The 27,624-nt window shown below is 46.4% G+C and overlaps 1 protein-coding gene across 16 annotated transcripts in view; it reads left to right on the top strand.

Annotated features, from left to right (window-relative positions):
* Positions 1-27,624, top strand: part of LOC135907219 (phospholipid-transporting ATPase ABCA3-like) — a 456,174-nt gene that overhangs the window by 277,054 nt on the left and 151,496 nt on the right. For all 16 annotated transcript variants that reach the window (XM_070525189.1, XM_070525199.1, XM_070525188.1 and 13 more), the window contains 4 exons: positions 667-784; positions 16,089-16,243; positions 20,912-21,067; positions 22,260-22,470. In XM_070525189.1, the coding sequence (XP_070381290.1) occupies positions 667-784; positions 16,089-16,243; positions 20,912-21,067; positions 22,260-22,470 (640 nt within the window). The remainder of the gene's footprint in view (positions 1-666; positions 785-16,088; positions 16,244-20,911; positions 21,068-22,259; positions 22,471-27,624) is intronic.

The raw sequence follows: 27,624 nt of genomic DNA on the forward strand, positions 1-27,624 counted from the left end.
CGACCAAACAACGAGCTATGGAAAAAATAATGATGGGTGTAACGTTAAGGCATAAGAAAAGAGCAGATTGGGTGAGAGAACAAACACAGATTATTGGCATCTTAGTTGAAATCAAGAAAAAGAAAAGGGCATGGGCAGCACAAGTAATGAGGAGGGAAGATAACCGATGGCCATTAAGGGTTACGGACTGGATTCCAAGGGAAGGGAAGCATAGCAGTGGGTGGCAGAAAGTTAGGTGGGCGGACGATGTTAAGAAGCTTGCCGGGACAACACCGCCACAATTAGTACGTGACCGGGAGTAGTTGGAGAAGTATGGGAGAGGCCTTTGCCCTGCACTGAGCGTATACAGGATGATGATGATAATAATGATGGTTATGATGATTATGCTGATGAGGATTGTGGGCTGTCATTGTCAAAATTGCGAGGAATAACATTGTCGAGAACGTAAGTTAGTATGTGAACGACTTTAGTGATAGGATGGTGTGGCATTATACCGCATGTCATATCGCAATGCGTGGCACATACATATACCTAAATATGTGCGGGAATTTTGGCTCACGCAGACGCTGGCATCAGACGCTGAAACCACATTTTCTGAGACACGAGACCCGTGACACTATCGCGTTGAAATCCTAAATATTGGCCTCATTGCTGCCCCTTCCACAGGTTTTTGGCGCCAAGCCAGTGCTGAACGGCCTCAATTTGAAAGTGTGCGCATCGAAAATTACTGTGCTTCTTGGTCACAATGGATCCGGGAAGACGACTCTGATGACCATATTGACTGGTAAGCGGAACGAACTCATACTTGTTGCTTGAAAAAGCGAGAAAGAGAGAGAGAAGGCTCTTTATTAGGAAAACAAGATTTTGCCAGCGCGTATACAGCACCTGGCATGCTACTCTTGTAGAAATGTAGAATGGGATTAAAAGATTGCAGAGAATGGCGGGCTAAAATGAAAAAATAAGAATAAATATGAAATGCGCAAATGGGCCTCATGCTACCATTTACAGGTTAAATAACGTGTAAACTTAGGCTTTTCTATATGAAATGTTGAAAATCTTTAATGTTTTACGAATATACCAGTTTCTGACAGGCATTCGAACAATACACAGGAAGGGCTGGGCATTGGTCCTAAGATGCTGTGTAGCATTGACGGACCGTGGCAAGTTATTCCCATCGGTTGCGCAAATAATTGCCTCTCGTCGCGGTACGCAGGGCGTTCAAATAGTATGTGCTGCACTGTCTCTAAGCTGCCACAATCATCCCAGTAGGGACTAGTTGTAGCCCCGATGCGTTACAGATATTTGTTCGTGTAAGCCAAGTTTAGTCGAAGACGATGGTACAATGTCTCAGTTTTCGGTTTCACCTTTGCATCAATATAACGTAGAAAGCTATATTGGTGATGTAGCAGGTTGAAGAGGCGGTCTCTCTCTCGACAGTCACAGTTTTTTTACCATGTTCGAAGCGGCGGCTTTGGTAAAAAATATTCGTAAATTTCACTATTGGACTCCTTTCGGGCAGACTCAGCCGCGTTTTCGTTTCCCGAAATTTCGGCATAGCCAGGTATGTACTGAAACGTGATTTAATGCACATAAATCTTAGCCTTGTGGTGCAGATAGCCAATGCCAAATTCTGCAGATTGGTTAAACCATCGAATGTGCGTGTTCCACATACTTTGTAGGGCTGCTTTTGAATCCGTGAATATCACCGATTCCTTCGGCGGCTGCTGTCAAGGTACATTGACAAGGGCCCCCTAGTGTGACATAGCTATGCTGACGTAGATGATGTTGCTCACTCAAGACGAAACGATAACTGTTGCCCTGTAGAGGGCCCAAGAACTCCGCACGTTCATCGGCCTTGAGCTGCATAGCCGTATGTGAATATGTGCGTTGCAGTTGCGTATTCTTTGTGCATATTGACACGTGAACTCGCTTATCTTTTTCGGGTGAGCACTTTTACCGTCTAAGATATGTTATCGCTCAGCGCAGAATGCGCCTACATGTATCGGACGTTTCTAGAATGTTATCGATGCTTCTATCTGCTGTCTGTTGTCGCCGAACCTTGTTTAATGTGATTGCATGTATGTGCGAGGCGAATAGTGTAGAACTTTGTGGAAGGCACGCGGGTGACAGTGATTACTCTGAAACTTTCGACGACTGATGTATAAAAGCTGACGCGCTTGACGCTATGATCAGATTTTCGACGATCGCCGACTGTGTTCGCCGCTATCGTTGTGCTTTAACTGTAGCCTATCTTTGTGGGCACAGGTTCGCCCAATAAAAGTTAGGTTTTTTTCCTTTCACAATATTGCTACTGTGTTCTAGAACGTCAATACCACGTGACATCTGGTGGAGGTGCTTTTCGTCCACGTACCGGACGCCCCCGACAAGCCGTGATCCAAGCCCGGACCGCAAAGCGAGCACAAACGTAGTCCCGGACCATCGAGCAAGCCGCCGTCTACAACAGCTGACCCCGGAGCACGGACTTCTACCTGACAAGACCAAGAAGATTGTGGCCAAGACAACCACAATGGCAGTCCCAGTGTCACCCATCATACTTCAACAACCCAGAGAGCCGCCTACTTCCCATGGAGCTATGTTGGAGGATCCGTAAACCTCGCTCGAAACCTTCGAAAGGATCTGGACCTTCAACAAATGGACCTCTGAGGATAAGCTGCGACATGCGTATTTCTCCTTGGAAGTTGCCGCGAGTACTTGGTTCGAGAACCGGGAGTCATCCCTTACATGAAACCTGTTCCGCAGTAACTTCCTGAGGACGTTCACGAACGTTGTCCGAAAAGAAAGGGCCGAAGTCCTGCTGGAAACCCGAGGCCAACTACCCAATGAGACCATCACCATCTTCACAGTAGAAATAAAACCGTCTTTTCCGGCACGTCGACCCGGAAATGTCCGAAGAGACAAATGTTCTTTTCTTGATTCGAGGCGTAAAGCAAGAACTTTTCACCGGACTAATCCGAAACCCACCGACGACCGTAGCTGAGCCCCTGGCAGAGGCAACGACGATTGAGAAAACATTAGAAATGCGCACTAGGCAATATAACCGCCAAGTGTTCATGCCTAAGTGAGCCGTCCAAGCCCAGGGCTCCGGAGATTTCCAAGAAATCATCAGGGCCATTGTGCGAGAAGAACTGCTCAAGTTCTTGCCTTCGTCGCAGCCTCAAGTAGCCTCGATGGCTGACATCGTGAAAGATGAGGTTCAGCGATCACTTGGAGTGCCTGAGGTGCAACCTCGATTACTGCAGTCCCAGCCAGAAGCGACGACCTACGCCGCCGTTGCATGCCGTCAAGGTCCCCCTCCGCGACCGCGCCAGGGCCCTGTAACACCGCAATTCCGTTATCCGCCGCCGCCAGCACGCCCACCCGTCGCCCACCGCACCTACGCGAGGAAGGCGGACATTTGGTGCGCTCCCGACCATCACCCGCTCTGCTACCACTGCGGCGAAGCCGGCCATGTTTACCGCCGATGCCCATACCGCGACCTGGGATTGCGAGGCTTCGCCGTCAACGCACCGCGAAGAATGAGGCCGAAGAAGCCCGACAGCTCGCCCACGTGCGGATCAAGAATCAACAGAAGACCGAGAGCTGGCACAACAACATTCGACGGCGTTACGGCGGGTACAAGCCCGGTGACCGTGTTTGGGTTTGGGCCCCTATACGCCGACGAGGACTTGGCGAGAAACTTTTACGCTACTATTTCGGATCATAGAAGGTCCTCGGATGCACTGGCGCACTCGACTATGAGGTCGTGCCAGACGGCAGGCGCTATCACTGCGGCGCCGCTCACGACCTGAAGTAGTTCATGTTGTGCGACTTAAGCCATTCCACCAGTTCTAATGAACTTTGGGGACTTCGCATAGTTGAACTTTGGATTTGTTTCGACTGTGTCACCTTGGACTTTGTTTCTTTGTTGTTTTGTTACTTTGTTTAGTAAGTGTCCTTTTGTGTTTCACTCTTCTGTTATGTTTGTAGCATCCTGACGATGCCTTTTGAGAGGGGTGAATCGGCACGTGAACTCGTTTATCTTTTACGGGTGAGCCCGTTTACCGTCTAAGAAAGGTTATCACTCAGCGCAGGACGAGCCTACATGTATCGGAAGTTTCTAGAATGTTATCGATGCTTCTATGCGCTGTCTGTTGTCACAGAACCTTGTGTAATCTGATTGCATGTATGTGCGACGCAAATTGTGTAGAACCTTGTGGAAGGCACGCGAGTCCCAGCGATTACTCTGGAACATTCAACGACTGACGTATAAAAGCCGACGCGCTTGACCCGCTCATCAGATTTTCGACAATCGACGACTCTGTTCACCGCTATCGTTGAGCTTTAAGTGCAGCCTGTCTTTGGGGCACAGGTTTGCCCAATAAAAGTTAGTTTTGTCTTTCACGTGACAATATATGCCACGTGACAATGTATTCCAAGGTTGCCTGGTGGGTTGCTGCTTGGCACATTTTCTTTTTCGCATTCATTGCAGTGATATATGCCACAATTTCCAGTGGTGACAGGATCCAAGCTAATATGTTTCTTGCAAAATTTGTCACGCTTTAGCAGGAATTGAAATAAGCATGCTTGCGATAGCCTGCCCAAAGCTAGATATAGTAGGGGTGCTAGAAATATTCTTTGAAAGTGAGCCTTCGTATGAACGATGTGTTTTAGGTAAATCCGAAGTGTCTCCCGTGATTCTAGCACTTGAAGAGGCAGGCATCGAGCTTCTGCTACGGTAACTGAGAGGGACGAACCTTTCGGAAGGCCAAGGCATACTTAAAGTTTTTTCGTGCTGCCTCAAGTTTTATCTTGCTTGTAGGAGACATTTTGTGCGGGATCGGTGAGTAATACCGTAGTGCTCCGTCGACGTAGGCCTTACGGAGTAGCACCATTGATCGACAGTTGGTGCCCCACTGTGATCCGGCTAAAAATCAAAATAAGTGTGACACCGAGAAAATCTTCATTCAGATTTCTTTTCACTTGAGGCGATAATGTGATATTCCTATCGATCATCACTCCAAGAAACCTTTCTATCTTGACGCATGGGCGGGTGCAACTACTAAATATTAGTTGGTATTTTTCCATACGCCTCCGCGTGAAAGTCATGGAAAAGCTTTTCTCGGGGAACAACTTTAGACCCCTTGAATTTAGGTAGGCCGATATATTTTTCAGCGCTCTCTGGAGACCTGGCCGGGTGGTACTGCGGGAACGCACCTCGCTTCAAATGCAGGTGTCATCTGCGTGCAGTGCCATACTGACGCCCGGGGCCACATTTCTTTTCAGATCGATGAGCAGTAAATTAAATAATAGGGGGCTTAACACAGCTCCTTGGGGCACTCCCTTCTCGATGGCGTAAAGAGCCGTAGGCTCATCTGGAGTACACATGGAAAGTTGGCGTCCTTCAAAATAGTCTTCAAATTATGTATAAAGCCGTCCTCCAAGATCAAGGGTTTCCAAAGCCTCAAATATTTCTTCATGATAGACGAATTCATGTGCTGCCTTATAGTACAAAAATAGCGCCAGTACGTGTGTTCCCACAAATCAATTTGTCTTCAGTTGATGAAACAAAGATAATGACATCAATCTCGGACCTGTTTTGACGGACGCCATTCAATTCCTAGGGGTAAACGTTTGGCGTTTTCTTGAACCAATTTAACCGCTTAGAATCATTTCTTTTTTCGAATAGCTTCCCCGCGCAATTAGGTATAGATATAGGTCTGATGGAGGCGTAATTTCTAGGCTGTTTTCCTGGCTCTCATCTGGGAATAACTTTCGCAAGTTCCCATTCCGTATTAACCTCCCCATTTATCTGTGAGGGGTTATGGTGCTCTAGAAGACGTAGGCTGCGGCACAGATTTGCGAGGGCTTCATAACTCACACCCTCATAGCCAGGTGATTATCGCTTGTTCGCGCCACTGATTGCTGCCATGACCTCTTCAATTGTAAATGGCAACTAATCAGCCTAGGCTGATTACTTGCCATTTGTAGAGAAAGTTTTGGCCCGCTGGAAAGGATCCTACAGTACTGCGTCACCTCTTTGAGCGATGTAATGTAATGCAATGTAATGACAGCACGATAAAAGGGTAAAGCTGTTGCAGCTCTTTGCGAATACACCTGACAACTCGCCAGGTTTTGCTCAGTGGTTTTCGTATGTCAAGGGTGCACAAAACTCCCTCCAGCTTTCTTGTTTCGGTTTGATGTTGTAGCGCCGTATGTGCCTTTATGCCCGTCAACACGTTCTGGGGTCTTCGACGTTCTTAATACGCACAGCCTTCCTTCCGGAACGCCTGCGAATATCACATATCCTTTCGAATTCTTCGCCGTTAGTCGATACATTGCAATGTTTATTCGAAGAGCGGGGACTTTGAGGCAGTCCGCTATTGTCGCTATTATTTCTTCATTTGTAGTCGAGGCTGTCTGTGTGAGCTTCCAAGTCCACCAAATTCAGTTTCACTTTTCTGGGTTACGTCTGAAAATGAAGGGCAGAGATTAGGATCGCGTAGTGATCGCTGCCTCAAGTCTAGAAATCTGTACACCAGCCGCACATAGCCAATTGACACGATTATGAGTACAATGCAGCTAACAGTCTTCGGATTTTCAGGTATGTTAATCAGCCTTTGCTCACGGGCTCTATATTGTATTTTGCGAGAAGCTTCGACAGCTTAGCACCACGGTAACATGTATTTGAACTGCCCCAGACCTCGTTATGTGCGCTAAAATCACCACAAACAATAGGCCGAGATAGAGTGCTAGTGAACAAATTTTCAAGTCATGACACCTCGAAAGGTGAACTTGGTTCCTAGTAGGCACAAATCAGGGTAAACACTTTAGATGCAATCACTGTGGTTACGAAATTATGTTCATTCTTGTCATGCGGTGTTACGTTAATCACAGAGGCAGGCACATCGTTTGGCAATCCAAAGAGGAGTAGGTTAATACCCTTTTGTCGCTTTGAATGATGAAAATAATGACACTTTACCCGAACTACTCATTGATGTGAGACTCAGAAATGGCCATAAAAGGGAATTGATACACTCGCGTGATTTACTTAGTCTATTTACTTCGAGCACAAGCCGTGAGCGTTCCACTGGAATCAACTACATGTGCGGAAACTCTTGTTGGCGGACACTGCTGGCGAGACGATATTTGGGGAAGCCATCGTTGCTACTCTGAATAATCATGGCGTCGCACCGTGAGACAAATCGACTAGCTCGAGCATGCTTTGAAACGACGGACTGGCAAGGAGAAGAGCCTTGATTGGTGCGAACATCATGGGAATTAGCATGTTTAATACGTCATTTACAGTGCTACCATCTAACAGCTTTTCTTGCTTCGTCCTGTTCTTCTGCTGCGACCTTGGGGGTAACTGTTGCTACTGGATGGCGGATGTATCACTTTAAGGCTTTTATTGGCTATTTGCTGATTTCATCTCATGACTGTGGCGAAAGGCTTTTTTTCAAAACCACGTCACTTTTCTGTGCCATGTCATGTTGCCTTTGTTCTGTACATATAAACATCAACTTCGGATTCGGTGGTGGTTGTCGTCGTTCCCGCTTTTTTCCTTGGATTTGCTCCATTGTCCATGCAAGAGTAGCAGCTTTCTTTCAGCAGCACTCGCCGTATTATGCAGTATGCTCAGTTCCCCAGTTTGCACGTCGAGGCTGGGAACGTGACGCGCACTCATTATGCGTATGTACGTAAGCGCCAACCTTGCGGTGGATGGGGCCTCACTCAAAACTCCTTGAGGTCGTTATCCGAGTACTGAACAGGATCATCCTGTACCCTCCCATACGTGACACAGTAGGAGTATGGAACTCTAGCTTCAACAGCAATACCCGGCACATCTGTCACCGCGATGAGGCGATTACCTACAGGAACTGTAGACACTGTCAACAAGAGGCTGCCGTCCTTTTTGGGACGATGACTGAGTACCTTGTCTTGGGCTGTGGTCACGACGGCAAAAGCCAGGAGATTTTGGTTTACTTTCCATAAGGTGCTCTCAGGTTTAGTTTCATTGAATATCACAGGAACACCTGCGGCTCTTTTCTTTCTGTAAGAGGCAATAGTGAAGGCTGTTTAGTCTATGTCTTCATTGTCTCTTGTTGATTCCAGGTCTGCGCTTTCCTTGCTTGCTCATCTTCTCTGTGTCCTACAGCAAGAACATACTGACCTGAGGGGTGCTTGCTTGTGGTGGATGCCATTAGCGCACCACGAAGAGCGGAGCACAAGACAATAAAAATTGACTCTACACTTGCTCAAAAAAGACGAAATTTTGAACTCGCATCGGCAAAACATCCTATCATTCGTCGTCTTCGTCTTCCTCAATATATATATATATATATATATATATATATATATATATATATATATATATATATATATATATATATATATATATATATATATATATATATATATATATATATATATATATATATATATATATTTATTTATTTATATATTGTGCTACACAAGACGACGCAGAAGGGAAGCTATATCAAGATATATATATATATATACATGTACGCCGCGCTTGGCCAACAGCCAACAGCCCTTGCTAGTCTAATCGTCATCGTCGTCTTCGCACCACTATTACCTTAGTCATCGTAAATACTGGTCCTCTGCAGTAACCCCTGCGGCAAAAGCACCCGAAGCAAGTAATGACCGGCCTCAGAAACAGTGCAGCAGGCCTTGAGCCTACTGACGTGCACGGCATAACTGGATGCCACAGTAGAGGGTGAGGCCGAACTGTCAGGGGCCGCGACACCGGCGTCACGTGGCACCGGTGTCATGCAAGAAAAAGCAATGTCATGCAAGAAAAAGTGTGCGGCGTCAGGGGGGCAACTGGTATGAGAGCCCACGTGATGGTGTATCGGGTGGCGTAATCAGTTTACTCATTTGTTCCCGGAAGATGACGTGAGAAAAGGGCGCAGGATATTCAATCCAGCAGGAAAGAACGGTTCCACAAAGACGGATATCGGCTGGTAGCACCTGAGGCGTCTTATGACGCTGGTAGTAATCAGAGGAAGCAACATAACGTCGGACGGAGCAACCGAGACCAGGACAATAGAAGCGGCGTAGAACGCAGTTGTACGTCCGGGTTACCCCGAGGTGCCCTGCAGTGGGTGCGATGTGGAGCTAAAAGAGCACACTGCAGTCCGTCGTAGATGTCTAGGCATGACAAGATTATCAAATCCACCAGGGAGAAAGTTCCTTCGGTACAGAATGCGGCCCTGGAGGACATATAGGTGAACGGAGGCGTCGGTAAGTGTAGAGGGCAGACGCTCGATGACTGCTCGCAGCGCAAAGTACCGGTGCTGCTCATCGGCGATATTAGGGAAGGCAGCCATTAGGATATGTACTGCGAGAGACACAGGTTAGAGGTATTGGCATCGATACTCCGCACCTCCACAGAATATGTTACGTAGGAAGGCGCAGACGGGTAAGGATAGGATAGGAATAAACTTTATTTGTCCAGCAGTTGTTGATGTTGGTGCCCGGGGCTAGGCTGCCAGGGGTCCACGCCCGAGGAAGATCTTCCGAGATCCTCGGCAACGGCCCTGGCCCGCTGGACGGCCCACTCCTGGTCTTCGGGTGCCTTGCTGAGGAGGGCGGCTTGCCATCTCTCAGCGAGGCGCCCCGCTTCAGAGGATTCCGCTGTTGTATACCCCATCCTCTTTGTCCTTGTTCCACGTGGCGTTGGCATTCCCAAAGCACATGGGCCATATCGGCCCGTTCGTTCTCGCACCACGGGCAGCCGGGCGACGGGTGCAGCGCGGGCCACGGGCGGTGCAGGTGGTAGGGGTTGGTCAAAGTGCCCGTCTGCAACCGTCTCAGGTCGACCGCCTGGGACCTGTCTAGACGCCCGTGGGGTTGTGGATATTTTCTTCTTTCTTTCCGATAGTGACCAATCACCTCTCTGTACGTTGCCGGAAACTCCCAGACATCGCAGTTGGCGTCCACGTGATCCCCAGCTCCGCCCGCCGCGATTTGTGTTGTATTGGTAACGAGAGCGGCCGCGTCAGACGGGGTGGCAGCCGCCGTCGCCGTCACTCCTCCGCTGGGGTCCCGCACAACAACGGCAGCGGCTGCCCTCTGGGTGACCGCGTCGCGGCGGATAAGCTGCCTCGCGACGAGGTGGGCGCGCTCGTTGTGGTTGGGTGGAGTGTCGTTGCGTCTTCGGCCGTTAGCAATGTTGGTGTCGTTGTTGCTGTTACTGCCAAGTTCCCCGACATGCGCGGCGAACCACTTGAGGGACTTGTTTGTAATGGTGCCGGATCCGAAGTCCCCGGCCCGGGCGTTGAGCATGCGCGCCACATCCGCGGACACCCAACCTTTGATGTAATTCCGAATCGCTGATTTGGAGTCGCTGATGACCAGGTTATCCTCCGCACCTTCGTGGAGTACCGCGAGGGCTATGGCCATCTCTTCCGCTGCTTCGGCCGACGGCAGCCTCGCTGATGCCGTGACTCGGATCGTTCCCTTTGTGTCTACGACTGCCATGGAGAAGGCGGGCGCCGGCGCCGTCGGCTGGCCGTGTCGACGTTGCCGTTGTTGCTACTATGTACACATATATTTGGATGTACGCCGCACTTGGCCAAGAGGTAACAGCCCTGCTAGTCTCTAATCATCGTCGCCGTCTTCGCTCCACTGGCCTTCTCGTCATCGTAAAGGCTGACCCATAGCGATATATATATATATATATATATAATTGGTTTTGTATGGTCGCATGAAATATACGCGGGCCTACAAGGTGTGGAATAGAACGAGAAAAAAGAGCAATCCAACGCACCAAGGACACCTAACGCCTCGTCAGTGCTATAGAATCAACCGGGCGTTCCTGCTGCTTGATGCAACAATATACAACTTGCCCATGCAGTGCGGGATGTTGTGGTGTCGCTGCCATACTCTCTGCTTTTTACACGTACGGGTGTTTGGCCCACCAACTGTGAAGTGGTCGATGCGATTTTTGAAGCCGCGAAGGAAGCGAGCGCCGGTGTAGTAAAGCGCCTGAAGGTGGACAAGAGAAGTGCGAGCGGGGGAAAGTTTTAAGGTGTGTGCGGAGTGCGCGGCAAAGCACCACCACCTAGAGGAAGGTGTTGGGCGAAACGGGAAAAGAGAAAAGAGCCGAAACGTTCTCTGGTAGTTGCTGCGGGTGTGGTCTGCGGAAAGAACGTACCGGATTCGTCTTGCGATATTGTTGTCCCCAAGCGCCTAAAGTTGTATGCGCGAGTGAAAGCGTGTAATAGTGAATAGCGGCAGCGGGTCAATATTTCGCGCGCAAGAGAGGAAAATGCGGTGGAACCGCATGTGTCTTCTCACGGCAGCGGGGAGCGGGGTAGTTGCGTTGTACTCCTGTAGCAACTTCGTATTGCGTGGCCGCGCGCTGGCCGTATCTTGAAAGTGATCAGCGTTGGGAGTAGAATCTACTTGCGCCGACGGCTGATACCTTTGTGCGTGCTGTGTTCTGACCGTTCAGTTTGCGTTGAAGCGATAGACAGCATGAAGGTCAATTCGCTCGCTGCTCCTGCCGCGCATCGGTAGGCCAGCGTTTTGACAGCGAGTGTCCGCGGCCATCGAGTGTGATGTGTTGATGTTTGCCTGTGCGCACGGGGACGCGGGGAGGATCTACTCCAGTGGCTGCTGCGCATGGCACTACTGCGCATTCCCTATCTCGAAAGCTATCTACGATGAGGACAGTCTAGCAATCCAGGCGCACCGAGCGCCGATAGCTTTGTATGCGCTATATCACCCACACGCTCGCGCGTCACCCGAGTTCGCGAAGTGAAACGTAACTGCAGCTCTCTGCCCCGTGCCTTCGCTGGGATATTCGGGCTATAGGGACCCTTCATGCAAGCACTTCCAGGTACACTGTGAAAAATAGCAACAAATTTAAAGAAATGTTACAGAAATGTCCTGCTCTTGATCTCTTGTCTATACAACAAACCAAAAATACCGCGTAATCATTCTAAACTATTGCAACTGCATAAAAAATCTACAATAGCACATTACAGTATCATTTTTCTTTTCATACATGGCATTTTCGCATACATCATGCACGATGCACGATCTGCGGTAGTGCTTTGATGTCGAAGCCGTATTCAAGATCCCTGCCCTTCGGTGCAGCACGTGTCCACAATGCCGTAGTTCTTCTTTTGCTAATTTTAAGAGAGGATTGATTTTGTTACCACGTACCTTACAATGGTGCAGGACGTATTCTTTTACCCGGTAATCTGCGCACACTCAGGACTCAGGACAAGACTGCAATTCCCGTAAGAAAAACTCGGACGGACCATGAGACAAACTTAGGAACTACGTGTTCCGGCATTTCAGTGGGCGTGGCGCTTTGTGAGGCCACGTATGAAATGAGTCTTAAACGTAGAGTTAGGGCTAGCCAGTCTGTTTGACAAATGTCTCATCGGCTATTCTCGCCTTTTCGGAATGTTTTTGCTTTGGCTGCCATAAAATAATGAGTTAATGGGTTGTCAACAAAGCTCACTCAGCGACGCCAGCTGTTAGCGACAGTCATGTGTTTAGTTTCCAAAAGTTACCGAAAAGTACGACTATTTACTCTGTCGTGTAACCTTTTAAGTTATTTTATATATATGAAAGCTGCCATATGAAGCGGTTCATATGAGGGCACATGGAAACCACTATTGATTTTGTCATTTTATTTGCTGCGGTTCGAGTGTTTTAGTGCACTACCATTGTACAAATAATTTGTCTGACCAGTGACTACGTCGTTTCATTTTGACAATTGTTAGCGGGAACCCTGAACGGCGTGGCTTGGTGTACTCTCTGCGCATATTCAAACGCCCATCAACGAAGGCTCTAGTACCCGACCCGCGAAGATAAGCTGCATTCACGCTGTTGACCAAAAAGAATTGCTCGCATGTCCTCTGCTAGCACCGCTTCCTCACTCTGACGAAGGATAACTAAACCTGTAAACTAAATCATCAACAAGGAATACCGTGTTTGTTGACGGTGTATGTGTGTCTTTTTTGTGTGTTGTACGTGTGTAGCGCGTACACATTTTATCCCACGACAAGTGCTATTTGTTTCTATCTATGTAAGTTGCCACTTACTGTCCACGTACTAATATTCCTGAGTTATTTGACAGTAAATAGTTGTCTTTCTGTTACAATCAAAATTATTGATAAGTGTCTTCACACACGATACTCAGGCAGGCACTCTCTGCATGGCATTGTTCACTACCCTTCACAAAAAGTCTTGTGCTAGAGCGTTTCAATGTGATCTGTACAATTATGCTGCTGCCATAAGTACACATTATTAAAGCATACCTTTATTTTTCGGCTACGCCGCTGCACAAAACCATCAGAGAGGAACCAAGGTGTAGCCCTCAAACAAGAAGCACCGCCCGGCACCAGCTGTTGTCTGCATATTATGGCGTCTTCACAATTCGTTTTTAAAGCAAAAGCTTCCGTAAACGTATTATCGAGGCCACTTTGAACAATTTTTCAGCGCCATTATGGTTTGGTATGTAAGCGAATTCTCTTGTACAGTAGAAAGAGACTCACTGTTCCTGCTTTGTTTACGTGTCTTATTTAGCCAACAGCAGTTCTTCCTTTAAAATAAACCACTTTTCTGTTTTTGTGCGAAACGAAGTGTAGCTGGCCTCTTCTCTGTTGCATCATATGCAACACTGCTTGAATCACCACCAGCTGTTTGTCATGCGTGGCTCTATGAAATATCTAGTTTCTTGGTTTATTAAAAAGAAAACGAGCGTTAAATCAAATTAGAATAACCCTTTTTCAGACAAGAGAGATTTTGTTATTTTGCCAATCAGGGACGATACTTAAACCAATGTCTGACTTTACTCAAAAGTTTCCTTTTACGTCAAAAAAACAAGTGTTCGACTGTATGGGCATTTCCAGTATACGATCATCTCTTCAACGTCTACTTCACAATATCTGGGCACTACAGCTTAATTCACACTGCACATCTAGCCTGATACTATTGTCTGTCGAAAATTTGTCCGTGAATACGTGCAGTAATTAAAAAAATATTAATGACAAGCTCCGCATAGTTGAGCAAACTGTCTATCGGTGGCTGTTATACAAAAAATTCCGCGTATTTATGCACTTTACTTATGTTTTTCCTACTTTACGTACGCGTGTGATCCACAGCAAATAGACGCTCATCTATGGCCTGGGAAATAGGTCTTCAATCTGTTAAGATATCTGGAAAAAAAGCTGATGTAGCTTATTTTCTTAACCTAGCAAGCTTAAGCAGATATATAAGTACGTCTGTTTTTATGTTTATCTGCCGAAGGATCTTTTGGTCTACAATAAACCAAGAATTCATTTTCTTATACAACAACGTAAATTACGAATTTTTTCTTATGGCCACCGCGACAGAAAGTGTTGTCCATCTTTAGCAACAGCGCAAGAAAACTGAGCAAAGTAAAAAAAGAAGCAGACACACACGTTTGCCACGTGTGATCTTTTTCCCTATAGTTAATTATTTTCCCCTGTTATCATGCCGCCTAATTTTTTTAGACATAAAATACGTATTTGCGGGCTATTTCTTATCTGAAAATGTTTCTGTGAGGCATGATAGAAAATTCAAACAAGACAGAAGTTCACAGGAAGATGGAGGCTGCAATTAATGAACAGTGGTCCAACAAGCAATGTAGGTTGCAGTCAAGGTTTCAAGAAAGGAAGTTCTCGTACTCAGGCAGGGAACTTCGTTCACGAAAGAAAATCCTTTCGAAACGTTGGCCTTAGCGACATTCCTGGTACGACCACTATTCATGACGATAGAAAATTGACATGAAATATTCGTACACTCGAAGAGCAAGGAAATGTGGAAATCAAGAAATTATGAACAGAAACAAAAGCTTTCCTGTTCTTCAAAATGGCATATTCTTTTACATATACATTTCCCGTAAAATAAAAAGAAAATGTTAGTAAAGTAACAGAAAAATTTAAAACATGATTCTTCCCTAACAGAAAACAGATAACTGTCTTCAAACAGGAAAACAAAAATCTGTAAAGATAGCCTTTCCTTCCAAAAATTCCAAATATAGGCTTTCCTTGCCACTGTTCAATGCACCCAGCCATAGGATGCCCTTTGCGAACTTTCTCGATCTGCTTGCTGGGCCATATAGCCTCTTCCTAGAAGGTAGAAAGGAACAATCAGCTGCGCTCACAAATATGGTGGCGAGAATATTACGAGCACTTCTCGCTTCGGCTTGTCGACTCCAAACACACTTTAGTGTTGCTGTGCACAGTGCCCGAATGGCACCTTCTCCTCGACATCACCGCGCTGTTCTTATGGTAAATAATTAGCAATGTGGCCTGCCTGCGGTGCGAGAAAGATATGGCGGTGAGGCCACCAGCACCTGCGCCGGACTGCCGCAAGGTCATTGGGTCACTCGATAGAGCTTCCTCCCGCAGACTTCCCCCTGTTTTCAATAGAGCTTGAAGTTTGGCGGTGACCTTCTTCGCCACTAGTGCCTGTTTTCGAATAAAGCTTTCGCGCGAGACCTGCCTACTTTACTGGGCAGGTCGTGAACCCTGTCACTAGTTCGGCAGTGAAACAGCCACGTCAAATAAGATACCTGCAGCGCGAGCAGAAAGCAGTGTACAATCTCGAACCCACGTGACCATTAGAAATTGCTCTGGAATGTACGATTACGCATACTAAATATTTCACGGATTTTATCAAGGACATTTCACCATCGTTGACACTGATGCATGACACTCTTCTTCGTACACAAGTACGAGTTCGCCCATTAGGTAAGCAGGTTAAGAGCGCTTTTTTGCATCCTCACAGTGTAAACACCAAATATACACCGCCACTGTATACTATATCCTAAACATTGAAGTCAAGAATCACTATCGGTTCTAGCTTCATAACTGGTGGTGGACCACTAAGCGAATGATGGGTAAAGCATGGCTGCTTAATTCACATTGAAAATGGCAGGACGAAAATTTGGCCAAAGCAGCAGAAATATCTCATTCTTCGAATGAATTATTTCTTAATTGCCTTCGTTTTTTAAAGGTAATACGCTGTATTTTGTATTAGAATAGGCGTTCATTCAGCAATTTGTATTATTTCTGTAGGAATGCAGGCTCCAACCAGTGGTGCGGCCACAGTCTGCGGCTACAATGTTGCCAGCCAGCGCCACCAAGTGCGCCAGCGGGTCAGCTTCTGTCAGCAGACAGACATCTTTTTCGAATACATGACTTGCGCTGAAAACGTCTACTACTTTGGATCGGTACGCTCCCGGCATCTTTGCTGTGATCAGGCATTATTCCAGTATAAGCTTCACCAAACGCTCTAGCTAAAACCACTGCTATAATCTGTAGAACTAGGATTCACTGCATTTAGTAATAATAGCTTACTTTCAACAATAGAAAACAATACAGTAAAATTTCCTGCTTAAACTTCATATGGTCGCAAATATTAGCAAACAGGAAGAACCGAACTGTTTCAGTGCACGTTCAGTTTCTGAGCGAAAACTTTAATAAGTCGAAGAGAATAGTAGTTCTTTAATTACTTTGTTTGGGTTCAAACTGTTTAGAAGTAAAATCAGGAAATTTGCTTGCCCCTGATTTCCTGCTAAAACTGTGGTGCACCTTAGGAATGTACAAGTTCACTACATTGTTGTCAACAACAACAGGGGGAACATTATTTTTGCACAAGTACTAATTTTAACAAGCGTATCAAAAATCATGCACCACAGCATGTCGTAATTCATATATTCAGTGGGATTCATGGTGCCATGTGTTTAATGCCACATGGTTCTTGGACATTCACAGTAAGGAGTATCAGCAAAACGTTTTCATTGGCTTTCTTTATATTTCGGTAGCATAATAGGTGAACGTGATCCACTTTGGAATTATCTTCTTCCTCAAAGCGCACGAAGGTAGAAACATGGAAAATACGGAAGGACTACCTGGTCTTGTGTTCGACGTCTACGTCCATTGCTAACATGTCGGCGAGGGTCTATTTCCGCCTCTCAGTAACATCATTCGTCTGCCAGTGGTAGGCAGTTCTCCTCCTGTGGCTTGTTCGGATGTGTTGCAGAATCGCTTGGGGAGTAGTCCCTCCGTTGGTGATGAACACATCCTCTATCCTGAAAGAGTTCATCCTCTTTTTTAACCGTCACTACACCGTGACATCTGGCTGAGTTCATTTTGTGTTCGTGCACTGGCCGGCCCCATCCAACCGCAACGCCAATGCCGTCCTGGATTATCGAGCTAACCACCCGGTACAATATTTGCCTCGGAAGCATGGCTTGCACACGAGACGACCTGGAAAAGAGCAGCTAAGTCAAGAACCACCATGAGTGACCAAGCATTGCCTGCCGCTTTCACGTTGCCACAACCCAACGAACAACCTACCTTCCGTGGAGTTTCATCTGACAACACAGAAACACGGCTCGAGAACATTAAAACAATTAAACCTTCCACAACTGCAGCTCTGAAGACAAGCTGCGCCATGTGTACCCCTCCTTCAAGGACAACACAAAGAAATTCTTCGAGAATCCAGGGTCCATATTTAAATCGTGGGAACTGTTCCGCAGAAAATTTCTTAGGACCTTCCCGAGTGTTGTGCGAATAGAAAATACTGGAGATCTGCGGGAAGCCCCAGTGCAGCTACCTAACGAAACCGTTGCTATCGTCGCAGCAGCGTTGACCCATCTTTTCTACCTCGGCGACCCGGCAATGTCAAAGAAGTAGAATGTTTTCATACTGATACTTGTTGCGAGGCAGGAGCTGTTAGCTGGAATACTATGAAACCCGCCAAAGGCTTTCGAAGAGTTTTTCCTGAGGCCACCACCACCGAGAAAAGGGTCGAAATGCTAAACAGACAGCACAACTGGCGCATAATCAGACAGACTGCGCCCAAGCTCAAGCACTGTGCGCCAGCGACGTGCGGGAGACTATGGGAGCAGTTGTGCGAAAGCTGCGAATGATTCTTCCAGCGCTGATACGCCAGGTTGCATCGATTGCTAGTATTGTTCTTCAACAAGTTCTTCGGTCGCTAGGAGCATCAGAATGCCCGCAGCCTCAATCTTAAGCGATTATCAAAGCCACCGTCGCCCGTGGTCGAGTCACTCCTCTGCGCCCACGCCAGGGCCCGATAACGCCGCAACTCTCTCAAAACCATCACCACCACCACCGCCAACCCGTCCACCAATGGTCCACTCAGTGCCCTGAGGAAGACGTGTGGCACGCTCCATACCACCACCGTCCGCTCTGCTATCACTGCGGAAAAGCCGGGGATGTCTACCGCTGATGTCCAGACAGCGGCTTGGGACTATGAGGCCTTCCCGTGAAAGCGCCGCGCTCACAGCAAGAGCAACGGCCTCGCGACATCGCCAACATCGCCGCCACCCAGTGGAGCCCTCGACTACAATCAGTTCACCGTCACCAAGCCATGAAGTTTCGTCGGAACACCACCAATGCACTGGCCAAAGGTAGGGCTGGTCAGCAAGTCCATATGCGAAAAACTCATGACCGCAACCGAGGGAGGTGCGCTTTATCGGAATGCAGAAGATCCTCCACCGCCAACGACGACGCTTCAACATCCTACTCGACGAAGTAGCTGGGACATGCCACCATCAAGACGAAGCCTAGAAACCAAGACTGTGCCACCTACAGAAGACTTGACGACTAACCCTAATAACAACGGCACAATGCAGCGCATCATAATCCGACTCCTCGACCTAACATTAATGCAAGAAAAAGAACAACCGACCTCGACGTGCACCAAAACAGCCATGAGGTCACCGCTATAGTGGATGCTACGCCACCAAGTTAGAGAAAGTCATGTGAGGGCCCCCAGTTTGGGCCGCTGAAGGACACCTCACAAGCTGACTGGAAGCTGCACGGCAGGAATTACCGTCCATGACCGCGCCTGCCCATCCCCTATCTCAGATGTCGTGTTGTTGTCACGTAGACAGAACACAGTAGCAAGAACTATGGATCACGTAACTAACTCTTTATTGGGCGAACTTCTGCCCAGCAAAACAAGTAACATGGACGCAACGACAGCGGCGAGCAAAATCAGCGATTGTAAAAAATGGGGTCACCGCACCTTGCGCTTCGGCATTTATACATGACTCGTCAAATGTTCCAGCGTAGTCGCCGGTGCCCACCTGCTTTCCAGAAAGTACTACGCAACTTGCGTAGCGCATTCAGTTAGATTGAAAACGGGTTCGGTAACAACAGAGAAGGTGTAGAACCGACAATATCATTCGATAATATTCTTATACCTGCAGACTCGGCCTGCACCAAGCGACAAAGTTTAACATTTGTTATCCGGTGAAAAACCGTCACTGGAGAAGGAGAAACAAGTACACTTGTCAATATATACGACGATCCTCAACATTGGGCATAGTAAGATCACACGCTGGAGATATAAATTTCACAGATGGCTTTCTCTGACAGGTGGAGACATCGCGCACTGCAACCATTGCTGCTGAGTCATGTTAGTGAATAGCACAATTTATCTATTTTCCCTTCAAACTATATAATAACATTAAAGTCGTTGTTGCAATTGGAAAATTGAAGTCGAGCATAGTTGACGAAAAACGTGTTATTAAAAAATTCGTGTTAAGATATGACTAGTTCCTAGAAACATGTCTTTAATATATTCGACAGAACGAATCAATGTTTCAGTTAACGCTTAAAGGCACTCAATTTCCGAAAGACGCAGGTTTTTTTCTTATTTTTTTTGTGCTGTAGGTCCTCGCTGTTGTTCCCGGGAACAACGCTTTGCGTTGCAGCAGGGTGACACTAAAGGGTTTGATAATTGCACACCCAAACGGCTTTGAGAATCTTGAAAATTGCGTGCCGCAAGGGCGCAAGCCTGGAACCCAAGCCAGTCTTGTGTTCTGGCGTTCGCGTTGACTCACACAGTAGACGACTAAAATCTCATTACATTCAGCATTTTCTTCGCTTCGAGTGCCAGTCACACTCCCAAGGAGACACTTGTAAAACACACGACTTCTCGGCAGTCTTTACGAAGAACATGAAATGAGCTCCGCCACCAATTTCCCTCTTTTACCTTTTATCGGTCTCACCTAGCCTTCGCTCATGGCAACAGCAGATTATTTAACGCTAAGCACTGCTGTCCGAAGCAACCTAGTTTTGGTCTTGTGTCTGCTTTAGCCCCTTGTTTGCGAAGCAGTCAGATGAAAGCACCCAGTAACAAAGAGAAAAACAGCTGTTGCCATACTCCTCGTTCGCGATTTGTACCATAAATAAATGAAATGCTTTGTGTCGCTAAAACACTGCGCAGAACAGCCTAATTATTCGTGGTATTGATGCAACTCTCGAAAAGCTCATTTGCATCAAAGAATGCCGCCCTTGCTCAGGATTTGAATTCCTTCTTTTAATGCTTCGGTGTGGTCCCGCTCTGCTCCGGTTGCACCCACACAGCTCTAGCGACAGGAAGCACACTTTGTGAATCTGCATTTTTGAGTACTAGATTTGCTTCCAGCAAATGTATAAGATATGCCGACGCATGCAAAAGCATTTAGCGTTGAAATGCGTGTAGGAACTGAATCTTCTCAGTGAACAAGCTTCCCTTTGCTAGCAATGCTGTGACCTAGAAATGTGTTTATGATTAGTGTGAAAAACTTTCCTTCCCAGAGACACACACTGCACTCATTCCACCCTAGGCGCCTTGCGAATTTCCAGAGAGACGCACACCCAGTACCTACTGGGTAAGTGGTTGTAAATGTACACATCCATCAGAACATTTAAATTTCTCATAAACAACATTCTCTTCCACACGAACCATAAATCGCATTACGTAGGTATCAAGTGGATTAGGGTCTACTTAATCAAGCAAATTTATAATTGTTTCCTACTGTGACTCTAAACGATCTCATTTTAGAGCGCTCACAACTTGCGTTCAATTTGTTCCGCAGCTCAAGGGAGGAAAGCCCGAGAGGCTCGAGGAATCCGTCCGGGAGACCCTGCGTTTGGTCGAGCTGGAAGACAAGGCTTCAAGCTTGCCCAAAACGCTCAGCGGTGGCATGAGGAGAAAGCTAAGCATAGCGATGACACTTCTTTCTAAGCCAGAGGTAACTTGCGCAGCGCCCGCCATGGTTCATTACTTGATACGGCGCTGCATTACTCAGCAGGAGTTCGCGTGTTCTGTTCCTGACCGCATTTGGATAAAACCCAGAAACGCTCGCGTGGTTGCAAATAGGCGCATGCTAATGAATGGTGGTATAAATCAAGCCCCACTTCCCTTCTACGGCACCACTCACAGTCACATTGTCATTTTACCGCGCAAACCCAAGAAATCAAAATATTGTTAGTTCGCCATAAACAAACGTAACTGTTGTTTCTACCAGTCTTACGAGTATCGTACCCCGATTTCTGTGTAGCGCCATACATCCTGCTTTAAATATGCTAGTCAGTGAAACCTGCACTGCTTCCCAAGGTGAATTTCGAGCAACTCTATGACCTTTCCTATATTATATTCAGCTGTAGGTGTTGAATAGCCTTGCATGAGAACGAGAATTTGTTCCTTTAATTGAACCTCTAGAATATTTGGAAAAGCACGTTTATCTGTCCCGAAAGTGGACCAAGCGCAAGAGAAAGGATCCATCAGAAGAATAAAAATGGGTTCAAGGGTGTAAGGTAGGCATTATCAAGTGATGACCGCGACCCTACCGGTATCTTTGAATTGAACAGTCTACATTCATTCTATTCTATCAGTACTGACGTCCGCGGGAGAAACTTGCAACATAACAACGATGCTTGAGGAGAACTTCTAGTTCGATGAACAACCCAATTTCCAGACAAGTTGTTTCTTTCGAGCAGATCAAATTTGGCCTCATTAAACCACGAACTTCAAAGCTTTCTCCTGCACTACTTTTTGGGTTGAAACCGTGCCAGCATACAACTTCTTCGGGTGCCTCGTAAAAAAAAAAACATTTTGCAAGTCTAGTAATTCATTGATAAACATTTTGGTTTGCGAGGATATCAGCCGCAATCTACCTCAATTTTAAGCGTAGCATTAATTAAGAGAGAGCGGTGGTAATTTGAGAGTAAATGGAGTTAACCAAATTTCTCATGTACATAAAGAGGAAAAAAATGGAGCCACCAATTATCGGCGGCTTATAACAGCTACAGAATGAGTGCCAATATTTTTAGTGCGTCTTTAAAGCAACCCACGTAGCCAAAATTAATCCAGAGCAATTGCCTTCGACAATCTAGAAAGTTCGGTCGTGTACGTGACTGGAAACCAAATCACTTGAATTCCAGCTGCTAATTCTGGATGAGCCGACGGCGGGCATGGATGCAGAGACGAGACGGACTATATGGAACGCCTTGACAAACCTGGCCAAAGATAGAACTCTGCTACTCTCCTCTCATGACATGGAGGAAGCTGATGCCATCGCCGACCAGATAATCATAATGGCGTCCGGTGGGATCGTCTGCAGCGGATCGATATCCTTTCTGAAGAAAGCATGTGGTGAGCTTCTGCACCTTCCCGTTAGCTGTATGTACTGGTTTATTCGATGATGATAACTGTCTTTTGGCTGCCCATGTATATAATTATTGACGCGTGTACTTGTTTGTCTTTAGCGCGCGACCACGTTTTACAGCCTAACGAATGTTATCGCAAAGCACAGGACGCGCCAAGCATGTATCCGAAGTTTCTGGAATGTTATCGATGGTTCCATCCGCTGTCTGTCACCGAAACTTGTGTAATCTGATTGCATGTATGCGCGACGCGAATAGTGTAGAAGTTTGTGGAAGTCCCGCGGGTCCCAGCGGTTACTCTGGAGCATTCGATGACTGATGTATAAAAGCCGACGCGCTTGACCCGCTGAGGAGATGTTCGACGGACGCCCAGTGTGTTCACCGCTTTGTTCTTTGAGTGTAGCCTGCTTTTGAGGGCACAAGTTCGCCCACTAAAAAGCTAGTTTCGTTATACCACTGTTTTGCTGATTTCTTCACCGTCACTACCACGTGACAATATAATGTATGCACGCAACACGACTGATAGTAAGCAAGAAAGTAATAAAGGAATAACAGTATTATTTTTTTATTTGTTTATTAAATTATTTATTTATTACAAATACTTTCAGAGCCCGAGGGCATTACAGAAAGGAGTTGTTAATACATATACAAGTGTGCAATAATACAATTTATGAAAATTCAAGTTAACAAAATAAGTAATCTTCAATGGCACTTCTGAACTTAGTGTCGATAATGGCAGCGATGGATGCAGGAAAGTGGTTCCATTCTGTGCTGGTTTTGGGAATTAAAGAATAGTTATATAAATTGGTTCGGAAAAATGGCACCCCAACCTTGAACCTATGGTCCACACGCGAACAAATGTGCGTCAGTTGAAGAAAAAGATAGCTTTTTAACACTTCATTTTGATGATAGATTTTGTGAAAGAGGCAGAGACGAAGACATTTACGACGTAAAGACAGATAAGGCAGGTTTAGTGTGTCCTTCATAGTGGATACAGAAGCGTAGCGGGAATAATTTGATAGAACGAATCGGGCTGCACGATTCGCAACAGATTCAAGGGAAGCGATTACTATGGATTGACTGGGGTCCCAGATCCTGAATGCATATTTCACTTTCACTTTCACTTTATTTCCTTAAAGACCCTCATGTGAGGGTATTACATAAGGGGTGGGACACATATAGGTTAACAACAGTAAACAGAAAATTGCTGAACGAGTTATACAAACAAAAATGATTATTCTGATGCAAGCGCACGCGTAATTTGGTTAAGGAATATAGATGGGCATGTGATGGCAGCAAGTTCTTGAGGAAGGTCGTTCCAGTCGCAAGCAGTCCGGGGGAAGAATGACGAAGCAAAAGCTTTTGTGTGTGTGCTCGTGGTCGAGACACCTGCTGCTGATGTCCGGTGCGAAGAGAGAAACGTGGTTAGGGAGGGCAGATGTAGGGTTCCTGTGATAGCTCGGAATAAAAGAATTTATGAAGTAAGCTCAAACTAAAAATGTGGCGACGAAGTGCAAGAGTAGGTAGGTTGTGCTGCGATTTCAGAGATGATATGCTGATATCAAAAGAGTACGAGGAATGAATGAATCTAGTTGCCCTGTTTTGAACTGATTCAAGTGAATTAGCAAGGTATACTTGTTTCGGGGACCAGATGGGCGATGCGTATTCTAATTTTGATCGAACTAGTGATTTGTATGCGAGTAGCTTAACATGCAGGGGGGGCAGAGTGGAGATGACGCTTTAGGAAGCCAAGCGTTTTGTTAGCAAATGAAATAATATTCGCTATATGGCTATTCCACGTAAGATCATGGCTAAGATGAACACCGAGATATTTATATGATTGGACAGGGTCAATAGGAACGTTAGGGATAGTGTAGGGAAACAGGAGAGGATTACTGTGACGGTGGAAAGATATATATTTGCATTTGTTTATATAAAGTGTCATTAGCCAGTCGTTGCACCAGTTTTCTACCAGATTTAGGTCATTTTGTAGGGATTGTTGGTTAAAGGTGTCAGTAACTGTTTTGTAAATAACGCAATCGTTGGCAAACATCCTAATATGGCAATCTAATTTCTGAGGTAGGTCGTTAATATAAATTAAAAACAAAAGAGGCCCATGGACGGATCCTTGGGGTACCCCTGAGGAAACTGGTAGTAAGTTAGACATTTGTTTATTAATTATGACTTATTGGGAGCGGTGAGTCAAGAATTCTTTAATCCATGCTAGTATGTCACAATGCAAGTTTAAGCTGGAAAGTTTCAGAAATAGGCGGTTATGGGGTACCTTGTCAAATGCCTTAGCAAAGTCGAAGAAGATTGCGTCGGTTTGGAGGTTAGCGTCAAGGTTGGCATGCAGGTCGTGAACGAAAATGGCTAGTCGAGCCTCACAGGAGTAACCTTTACGAAATCCATGCTGTGATGAGTGAAAGAAATTATTTGAGTCCAGAAACTGCATTGTTAAGAGTAAATGACGTGTTCCATGAGCTTGCAGGGTATGCTGGTAAGTGATATGGGGCGGTAGTTAAGTGGTGAATCTTTTTTACCCGACTTGTGGACTGGGACGACCTTCCCCACTTTCCAGTCGTGGGGTATGATACCTGTAGAAATGGACTGCGAAAATAGCAAGCATAAAAACTTGGTAGACGTGTGGCGAGTGTTTTTTAAGACTTTTGTGTTGATTTCACCAATGCTGGTAGATGAAGAAAGCTTTAACTTATCTATAAGAAGGAATATGCCGGTTTCTGAGAACGTAACGGCTGGCATTGCAATTGTGGGGTCACTGGCTGTCATGAGAGGTGCTGGTTTTTGTTCTTTAGTGAATACAGATGCGAAGGCAGAATTAAATATGTTAGCGCACTCAACGTCTGAAATAACACGTCCAGAATCGTCAGTCAGGGTAACAACGCGCGAAGATTGGGGGTTTAAAAGCTGCCAGAATTTAGTCGGGTTATCTGTAAGTATGTTTGGCAAATCGATGTGGTAAAAGGAACGTTTAGCGTTTTTTACTGTGACCAAATACGCCTCTTCAGCAGCGTAATATTTTTCCCATGCGCAGTCTGTTCTGCTCAGTTTAGCACTACGGAAAAGGCGTTTCATTTTATTTTCTAATCTTCCCAGAGTTTTGGTGAACCATGGCTTGTGGTGGTTAGCGCGGAAGCTGCATTTGGGAATATATTTATTAGTCAATTCATTCATTTTATGTTTAAACATTGTGGGGTCTGATGTGGGGTTCTCACACCGTACTCTTGGGACAAAGGAACGACAACACAGTAGTGCAAACAATCACAAGGGGCATTACTGCACCTTTCATACATCAATGCCTGCTAGCCGAGTTGCTGTCCACAAAACATGCCGATGGGCGCGCGACAAATCTAGAAGTCCGACTCACCGCGACCGGAAGCGAGCGAGTATGTTCGCCCCATGCTGGATCCCAACACCTGGTCGTTCGCGTGTATTGTCACGCGAATCGTGGCGCGTTCGAAGGCGGCCACGCGAGGCGGTCTCGCAGAAGCATCGGTCGGCGCCCACGCGGGAGACGTCCCCGCCGTGCGCCAACCCGCCGGGAAAGAGGGTCGCTGCACGCGCGGCACGTCCGTGCTTCTTGCTGTCTCGAACCCAAGAGAGAGCGCCTTGTCTTTCCCGAACGCAAGTAACCGCGCAGCGGCGCGACGCTCACGCCCTCTCTCGCACCACGCTTGTACCACTCCGACGCCGCGGCCCACGTGGCGACGCCGCATGGAGACGGGGCTATGCGGGAAAACAAGATATCAGGGGAGGCGCGAGGGTCGCGCATCCCCACAACATTGACCAATTTGTGTGGATGTCTTGTTCGTCAAATGACCCCTGATATGATGGAAAAAAGGCCTCCAATTCTGCGTTGAAGGCCTCATAGTTTCCTTTGTTGTAGAGAGAAATTGTTTTTTGGCAAGTTGCTTTTGTTAATTGGGTGAAGTTAAAGCATGCATGAATGACTTTATGATCGCTGATTTCACGGAGATAAGTAGAGTGTTCAGGCTGTCGGGATGGCTAGATAGTATGAGGTCAAGGATGTTAGCAGTATCTCCGGCGATGCGTGTAGGCTGGGTTACTAGTTGGGCTAGGTTAAAAGTTAAGCAGACATCCATAAATTCACGGGATTCATCCTGTCTAAAAATAGGATAATTAGGGGCGCACCAATCTACGCCAGGATAGTTAAAATCCCCCAAAAGAAGAATGTGTGCCATAGGGTGTCTAGTTTTAAGTTCGTTTAAAATGTTGTGAAGTTTACGGGGGAATTGGGGGCTATTGTGAGGGGGTCTATAACAAACGCCAATTAATATAGATACTGGTGTGGCGCGACAAAGGAGCCATAATATTTCAAGGTCTGATGAGATGTTTATGTGGGAACACTGTAGCTTATTGCTTTTAGCAATAAGGACGCCACCCCCTCGAGAGTTTGTGCGATCAGTGCGGGAAAGATTAAAGTTAGGTAGGTTACAAAGAACTTCAGCGTCACTTATGTTATCAGTCAGCCAGGTCTCTGTCAAGATGAGCAGGTTGCTGCCCGTTGAAGACGCGAGGCTGGACACAAGATCGCTCTTTGGAAGCAGGCTGCGTATGTTGGTGTAGATAACCGAGAGGCAAATATTCTCTCGAGGGGCGGTATCGCAAAGATTAGGTTTGTGACGATGGCGAGGTAAGCGCTATGCTATTTCCGTAACCGTTTCTGTTGCGGCATCGAAGGTGTAGCGTTTCTTTCCGAGAAACAAAGTCTTGTATCGCAGGGAGAACGGTCCGGTTTTTGCTTTTGCAAACGCGACATGGGGTGAACTGGAAGGGAAAAGTCTTCTCCAATGCTAAAATTGGTGCCCTTTAACTTGGGCCCGTTTGAGAGGACAGTTTCTTTTGTTTTAGAGGACAAAAATATAACTACAATCGGCCGCTGACGGCCATCTTTGTAGCGACCCAGACGATGTGCGCGCTCAATTTGACATGGGTCCAAGGTTATGCGTAATTTGTCACGACAATGGCGGATTATCAATTCTTCCGATTCAACGAACGTTTCGCGCGAATTAGGATCCGAAAGGCCATAAAATATCAAATTGTTGCGGCGTGACCTATTTTCGATGTCATCTAACCGACCTTCAAGGTTAGTAACAAGAGC

This window comes from Dermacentor albipictus, chromosome 9, assembly GCF_038994185.2.
Source record: "Dermacentor albipictus isolate Rhodes 1998 colony chromosome 9, USDA_Dalb.pri_finalv2, whole genome shotgun sequence".
NCBI lineage: Eukaryota > Metazoa > Arthropoda > Arachnida > Ixodida > Ixodidae > Dermacentor > Dermacentor albipictus.